This window comes from Gossypium arboreum, chromosome 1, assembly GCF_025698485.1.
Source record: "Gossypium arboreum isolate Shixiya-1 chromosome 1, ASM2569848v2, whole genome shotgun sequence".
NCBI classification, from domain to species: domain Eukaryota; kingdom Viridiplantae; phylum Streptophyta; class Magnoliopsida; order Malvales; family Malvaceae; genus Gossypium; species Gossypium arboreum.
In genome coordinates, this window is record NC_069070.1 from 111,318,992 (window position 1) to 111,326,912 (window position 7,921).

General features: G+C 34.4%; 2 protein-coding genes across 2 annotated transcripts; one reads left to right on the forward strand and one right to left on the reverse strand.

Annotated features, from left to right (window-relative positions):
* The first annotated feature begins 1,198 nt into the window (after window positions 1-1,198).
* Window positions 1,199-1,778, forward strand: LOC108482593 (2S sulfur-rich seed storage protein 1-like). The gene has a single exon (XM_017785721.2). It carries the CDS (start codon window positions 1,243-1,245, stop codon window positions 1,660-1,662), a length of 420 nt encoding a protein of 139 aa, XP_017641210.1. The 5' UTR covers window positions 1,199-1,242; the 3' UTR covers window positions 1,663-1,778.
* Window positions 1,779-3,318: 1,540 nt separating this feature from the next.
* On the reverse strand, window positions 3,319-5,970 carry LOC108482591 (polyubiquitin-like). The gene is made up of 2 exons (XM_017785720.2): window positions 5,738-5,970; window positions 3,319-5,090 (listed from the first exon to the last, which is right to left on the reverse strand). Exon 2 carries the CDS (start codon window positions 5,088-5,090, stop codon window positions 3,489-3,491), a length of 1,602 nt encoding a protein of 533 aa, XP_017641209.1. The 5' UTR covers window positions 5,738-5,970; the 3' UTR covers window positions 3,319-3,488.
* Between the last annotated feature and the right edge of the window lie 1,951 nt (window positions 5,971-7,921).

Consider the following 7,921-nt stretch of genomic DNA (forward strand, 5'->3'; position numbering starts at 1 on the left):
ACTATTTTCTTGTTGTTTTCTCCCTATTTTGCTACTATTTTATTATTATGTTGCTACTATTTTGTTGTTATTGTTTGGATATTGTATAAAACTTGTTTTATTGATAATTTTGTTATTATTTTAGAGGCATTTTTAATTTTGTTATTATTTTAGAGGCATTTGCTTGCTAAGTTGCATCTATCTTAGTGTTATTTAAGTATACATATTTTTAAAATTTATTTTCAATTTGTTGGAAAATATTTATTTTGATATTTTTAGTAGTTTTGATGAATTATATATATTTAAAAATTATATAAAAATAATATAAAAAATTAATACAGACAAGTCGGATCGGGCCCGGGTTTTATCTTTGCCAGTGATTTTTTATCCTCTTTGGAGGGGTTTTCCCATGTTAAATTTGTGTGTTCAATTTCTCAATTTCTTCCTCTATTTTTACTTATTTGTTGCTTAATTGAGTTGATCCCCAACAAGATTCTTGGCCTGATTTGACATCCTACACACTTAATTAGCCATTAATCAGTATCAAGGCCTAAATTGACCTTTACAGGTCATTGAGACATCAAAAAATACGTAAAAATACTTATTTTATTAATAATTAAATCCTAAATTACTACTGAAAATACAATAATTAATTATAAAATACCTAAAAAATAAACTCATTAGGTGTTAAAATGTATCTAAACTACCACTACAGTTGGTGGAAAATTAAAAAGACCCACTTTTTAAGTCATAAAAGGTGGTTTGTATATTTCATAGCCATGCAATGTTAGGTGAAGTGAGATGTTGGTGAGGTCATCTTTGAAGTTGACCTAATGAAGTCTGTGAGAGTAACGATCAACTTAAGGAGGTTTTCCAAGCACCGCAAACCTTTTTTATGATATATTTTTAAAATTTTGAACATATACATGGGCTTGAAAAATATCCAAATTGTGTTAAGTGTTTGTGGGTTGAATCCAAATTGGATCACCGATGCAAAGTGAAACCATTTTATCCCCAGGAGATATTAAAATTACATCGAGAACCTGAATACTACCGATCCCAGTTAAGGCAGTTTCATAACCAACCAAACAAATGTGTCCATTTTTGCATGCAGAAATTAACCTACGTGTTAGGTTTCAAGTTTCAACATCACACGTATTCCCCATGCAAAGGTTCAACTCTCCTATAAATTACCTTCACACCTCCACTCCATTTCTCACCCTTCTCATCTGATTATTTTCTCCATACCAGGATAAATCAACAATGGCAAAGCTCGCAGTTTACTTAGCCACCCTTGCTCTCATTTTGTTCCTTGCCAATGCTTCAATCACATCTGTGACGGTCGAAAGCGAGGAAAACCGGGATAGCTGTGAACAGCAGATAAGGAAGCAAGCCCACCTGAAGCACTGCCAGAAGTACATGGAGGAAGAGTTGGGTGGCGAAGGCAGCGACAATATAGCCGGCGGGTACATTGACTCATGTTGCCAGCAGCTAGAGAAGATGGATACGCAATGCAGATGTCAAGGTCTAAGACATGCAACGATGCAACAGATGCAACAGATGCAAGGACAAATGGGGAGCAAACAGATGCGAGAGATCATGCAAAAGGTTACCAAGAAAATAATGTCCGAATGTGAGATGGAGCCTGGGAGGTGTGACACGCCATCTCGCAGTTTGATTTAGACAAAATATGTTCTCAAGAATAAATGTAATGTCTCCCTTAGTTACTGTGGTGTTTTAGCTGTACTCGCTTTCTTCATCACAATAAAAAGCACATAATCGTGTGCATTTTGTTAAAAGTTTTAAATCTCTTAATTTAATTAGGAACAGTAACCGGCTCGGGATTGTATAAGTGAAATTCCAAGCCCAAATTCCAAGAACATGAACATGAACCTGATAAATTAATGGCTAGGAATTGAGAAAATTGATGGATGGTAACAATTTCGTATTCAAATGTAGGAAGATGTGAAGTGTATGAAATTGGGTGTCAAATTGTTATTGATTTTTCACAAAGCTTTAGGTCTTAAAATTAGATGCCTAGAGCCATGATTATAAGGCAGATAGGACGATGTAGCAGAAAGAGAGTTGCAGGGTGAGAACATGCCACTTAAAATGTTTAGATCCAAGTGTGGAGTTAAATAAAACCTTGGCAAAAGAAAAACTCATTCAAGAAGACAGACAGCATAATTTCTAATGATAATTGATCAAAGAAAATAAGGTGGCAACTGTTAATTCAATTGAAACAACGCCGTGAATAAAATTCAAATTTTAAATTATTCTAATCGAATTAATCGAATAAACTAGAATTTTTTTACAAATTTCAAATTTGAGTCAAGTCGAAAATATCTCGAAATTAATTATCAAATTCAATGCTGCCAAATCAAAATCCCTAAATCAAACCCTCCAATCTTCTTCTTCATCAGTTCTTTTAGGGCAGCAACACTTGCGACACTTGAAGGCTTTTTAATCGACACCACGAGCATACCAGAGTTCTCTAGAGGAGTGTCGTTGATTCTGAAATCCAGTGAACCTTGGAAGTTGCATTCTGATGAAACATATTTGCCCAAAGCAGATCCAGAGTCAACTAGAGTTAGTGCTGACCACTCTAACCCTCAAGTAAACAAGAATGATGGAAACGGCAAGAAACCACCATCTTCATACTCGTCTTCGATTGTGTCAGTTCAGAGGAAAACCAAAATAGTTTTACAAAATTTTTTTACTCGGAGTAAGAATGAGATCCAAATATAAATTTAAGAGATTTAGATTAGTGTAAAAACAAAGAAATTCTGTGTCATTTGAAAAGGTAATGGACTAGAGGGTAAATACTGTTTAATCACCATTAACTGGTTCACCTTTAGGTTATCTCATTTATACATGAATGGATACTCGATTCAAAAGTTTGGAAGTTGAGAACCTTAATTTCCAGGGGCTATAGTTCCTCCATCTTTTGAAAAAAATACAGCAAGTTATTGAGAAGTTATTTAATTGTGGTTAGTTTCTTGGGAAAAAGGGAAGAAATTAATACTGTTGGTTTTGCTGCAGTGATTTATTTATGAAAGCTAATGTCTGCCCATATGGAATCTGTTTTACCATTGAATTCGTCAACTCAGTCACCCAAATTTGGCTAGATACTGATACAGTGATTATGGCGTAAAACAAAAGGCTAGATACCATTCACCACTCAACAATGCACATGCTTGTGGAACACATGACAGGGAAACAAGCAAGATGAATGTATATTAGGATACGAGATTATGAAATAGTCCGAACCTTAATTAATATAGTAACTGAGTTGTAGCTCTCTAACCACTTCACACCAAAGTATATTAGGATAGGAGATTATGAAATAGTCCGAACCTTATTTAATATAGTAAGTGAGTTGTGGCTCTCTAACCACTTCACACCAAAGTATCATTACCTTAAAAAACACAGTTTATCTAATGGCTAAACATCATGAAATAAAAAGAAAACAAGACCACACCAAAGGCAGAATGGCAAAAGGACCCAAATCAGAAACCACCACGGAGGCGAAGGACAAGATGCAGAGTAGACTCCTTCTGGATATTGTAGTCAGCTAGGGTTCGACCGTCCTCCAACTGCTTCCCAGCAAAGATCAACCTCTGCTGATCCGGGGGAATTCCCTCCTTGTCCTGAATCTTTGCTTTTACATTGTCAATCGTATCCGAGCTCTCAACCTCCAGGGTGATGGTTTTCCCAGTCAAGGTCTTGACAAATATCTGCATCCCTCCTCTAAGGCGCAAAACCAAATGCAGGGTCGACTCCTTTTGAATGTTATAGTCCGCAAGGGTCCTCCCGTCCTCGAGCTGCTTTCCGGCAAAAATCAACCTCTGTTGGTCAGGTGGGATACCCTCCTTATCTTGGATCTTGGCCTTAACATTATCAACCGTGTCGGAGCTCTCCACCTCCAACGTAATGGTTTTACCGGTCAAAGTTTTCACAAATATCTGCATTCCACCACGCAGGCGAAGCACCAAGTGGAGGGTTGACTCTTTCTGAATATTATAATCAGCAAGGGTCCTCCCATCCTCCAGCTGCTTGCCAGCAAAAATCAGCCTCTGTTGATCCGGTGGAATACCTTCCTTGTCCTGGATCTTAGCTTTCACATTGTCAATCGTATCAGAACTCTCAACTTCCAAGGTAATAGTCTTTCCTGTGAGGGTCTTCACAAAAACTTGCATACCACCACGAAGACGCAACACCAAATGGAGGGTAGATTCCTTTTGAATGTTATAGTCTGCAAGGGTTCTGCCATCTTCAAGTTGTTTCCCAGCAAAAATTAACCTCTGCTGGTCTGGTGGGATGCCCTCCTTGTCCTGAATCTTGGACTTAACGTTATCAATTGTATCAGAACTCTCCACCTCTAAAGTGATGGTTTTTCCAGTGAGCGTTTTTACAAAGATCTGCATGCCACCCCTAAGACGAAGGACAAGGTGGAGGGTAGACTCTTTCTGGATGTTGTAGTCAGCAAGGGTGCGGCCATCCTCCAATTGTTTTCCAGCAAAGATAAGCCTCTGTTGGTCAGGAGGGATACCTTCTTTGTCTTGGATCTTGGCCTTGACATTATCAATTGTGTCGGAGCTTTCCACTTCAAGGGTGATTGTCTTGCCAGTAAGAGTTTTGACAAATATTTGCATGCCACCCCTGAGACGAAGCACAAGGTGGAGGGTAGACTCTTTTTGAATGTTGTAGTCAGCAAGGGTGCGACCATCTTCCAGTTGCTTACCGGCAAAGATAAGCCTCTGTTGGTCAGGAGGGATCCCTTCCTTATCCTGGATCTTAGCCTTGACATTATCAATTGTGTCGGAGCTTTCAACCTCAAGGGTGATTGTCTTGCCAGTGAGGGTTTTCACGAAGATCTGCATGCCACCCCTGAGACGAAGGACAAGATGGAGGGTGGACTCCTTTTGGATGTTGTAGTCAGCAAGGGTACGGCCATCCTCTAGCTGTTTCCCAGCGAAGATAAGCCTCTGTTGGTCAGGGGGGATCCCTTCCTTGTCTTGGATCTTGGCCTTGACATTATCAATTGTGTCGGAGCTTTCCACCTCGAGGGTGATGGTCTTACCAGTAAGAGTTTTTACAAAGATCTGCATCTGTTGTGTCGACAAGAAACACAGATTTACTTCGCATGAACGAAATTATAACATTTTTTGAAGAGCAAAAAACTAAAAGTAGAGTAGAAGCAACCAAGATCAAATTCTGGATAGATTATACCTACATATAAAGTTGAAATAACACCTTACACCACAAATTATGAATAATACATCAAGCAATTAAAAACCGAAATCAACAATATTTATTTCATACAATCTACCAATCGAGAAACATGAACAATAACATCCAATTTGGGCCGACCACCCAACTTAGACTCACCAATAAATAGCACAAAATTAACGGATCGATAACATAAAAAAAATTACAGTCATAAGAAAGAAATAAAATTCAATTATACTTAGATCCAGAAACTAGATCAGCAATAAACGATGAAACCCTAATATTAACAATCAATTATACAGCCATAGCAACCGAGGATTTATGATCTTGAATTCGAAAAAATAAGAGATAATTATACAAACAGTATGCTAATATTTATCTCAAAACCGATCGAATTGAAGAAATCAACAAGATCGAAATCCTTAATAAATCGAACAAAAATATACCCAAAAAAAGTTCAACGACAACAATTAAAAAGAAAATCAAGAATTGAGCGAAGGAAAAGAAGATGAAAACAAAAGAATACCTTTCGCGAGGGATTTGTAATCGAAAGCTTTGAACAAATATTAAAAGAAAAGACGATTGTAAACTTGATGCGAAATTAGGAGGAAAAACGTAGATTTATAAGAGGAGATTGCCGACTTAATGAGGAAAAGTACGGAAAAGAGGAAGCCACGTGTTATGTAGAATTTTGGATCACCTTGGATCACACGCTAAGATTGGTCTTTCCTTTGACCAAGAGATTTAAGAAAGGTAGATATTTGCCTTTAAGACGACGCTGCCGTTTATGGCTTTTCTTTGCTCCCAAAAAATACTAGAATCTTCTAGAATTATTTTCAAAATTAAAGTAGTTTTGTGGTTTTTTATGAATTATAGGAGAAGGATAAATTCTTAATAGTAAGATGAGTAGTACGACTCCAATCTTATTTACAACTATAAATATTTTATCATCAAATCAGTAAAAATTTTAATAATTTTTTAAAATATATGCTTTTAAGGTTACCTCACATTTAAAGAGATAAATAAGGAATAAAATCTCAACATAAAATATTTAAAAATATATTAATAATGGGATCACTATTAATATAGTTTAAACTTAAATTTAGTATAGTTGAATTTTATATGTTTATAGCTCATCTTACACAAATTTCGACATGATTATATGTGTCATATTTTATTTATTTATAACGATTTTTAACATATTTTAATTTATTTCATAATTTGAACAGTGAATCATAATTGTAGGACTCAAATTTTGCCCCGATCCAACAAGCAGAGTCCAAAACATTAAATAAGTTAATAGTCTAATTAGCACCCTACTAAACCAACCACTAATTCCATCACCCCACTTACTACTAACTCCATCACTCTACTTGTCTGCAAAAAGAAAGAGGCAATCAGTTAGCAAACAAGTTGTAAAATTTAACTATAAAAGTCATTCAAAACCTTTGTAATAGGGGGTTCTATTTTTTGGAGAAAAAAGGAGAGAGATTCAAATACAAGAAAAAAAGAGACTTTCAATACAAGGAATACACGAGATTAGTCAAAAATCAAAGCAAAAGAGGTGTTTTTTTCGTTTATTCTCATTTTAAGTTCTTTGTTTATTTTATTTTATCTTTCAATTTTATTTTGTTTTTTTACATACGAAAGTAAAAATAAAAGGGAGGAAGCTTACCCATTTTGAAATTGCCGAAAAAAGGTTTTTTTTTTAGGTCCGGCCTCCATGTACGGTGGTGCTGAGGACGGTGCGTGGAGGTCCGGTGACCGAAACAAGGCCGGACCGATAATTTAGAAGGGAGGTGGAGAGTATTATTTTAATATTATTTTTATTTTTATTCTTATTACTTTTACTATTATTCTATATACTATTATTGTGTTCTTTTATTATTATTATTATTAGTAGCAGTAAGTAATAGTGTTTTTATTATTTCATTATTATTTTTTACCTTTTATTACTATTATTATTAACCTACTACTATTATTTTTATTAATATAGTATTATTTTTTATATTGTTATTATTATTAATGTATCATTATTATTTTCTATTTTATTATTATTTTTATTACTATTGTTTCTATTATTATTATTTTCATTACTTCTATTATTATTATCGTTATTTTCTATTATTATTAATATGTCGTTTGTTTATTATTATTATTATTTTTTAACACTATTATCATCATTATATTAATTTTTAATATTATTACCATTATATTTATTATTATCATTACTATTATTTTTATTATTTGTCCTATTTTAAAACTATTTCATTCAATATTTTGTTGTACATGTGTTTATTTACCCACTCCGATTTAAATTAAATTTTCATTCAAATTTTCTTTGTTATTCCATTTTTATCTCTATATTATTTTATTTATTATTATTTTTGTCTGAATTTTTCAAGTAAAGGCAATATTCGATACTTGAAAATTCGAGAGATCGTGTCCTAATGTACTGGGTTTTAGATTTTCATTTGATCTAAGTAATCAATTATCCTTTTAAATTAAAATACATGAGTTTTAAATAAAACAAAGGCAATATTTTGTATTTAGAAATTTGAGTAGTCGTGCCCTAACGTACTGGGTTTCGATTTTCCATTTGATCTAAATATCCGAATATCCTTTTTAAAATTTAAATACATGAGTTCTAAATGAAATAGAAGACAAGCTCATACTCGAGGGTCGGGGTGTTGTGTCCTAACGTACTGGA

Coding starts and splice junctions, on each gene's coding strand:
- LOC108482593 (XM_017785721.2), top strand. CDS start 1,243: ATGGCAAAGCTCGCAGTTTACTTAGCCACCCTTGCTCTCATTTTGTTC.
- LOC108482591 (XM_017785720.2), bottom strand. CDS start 5,090: ATGCAGATCTTTGTAAAAACTCTTACTGGTAAGACCATCACCCTCGAG.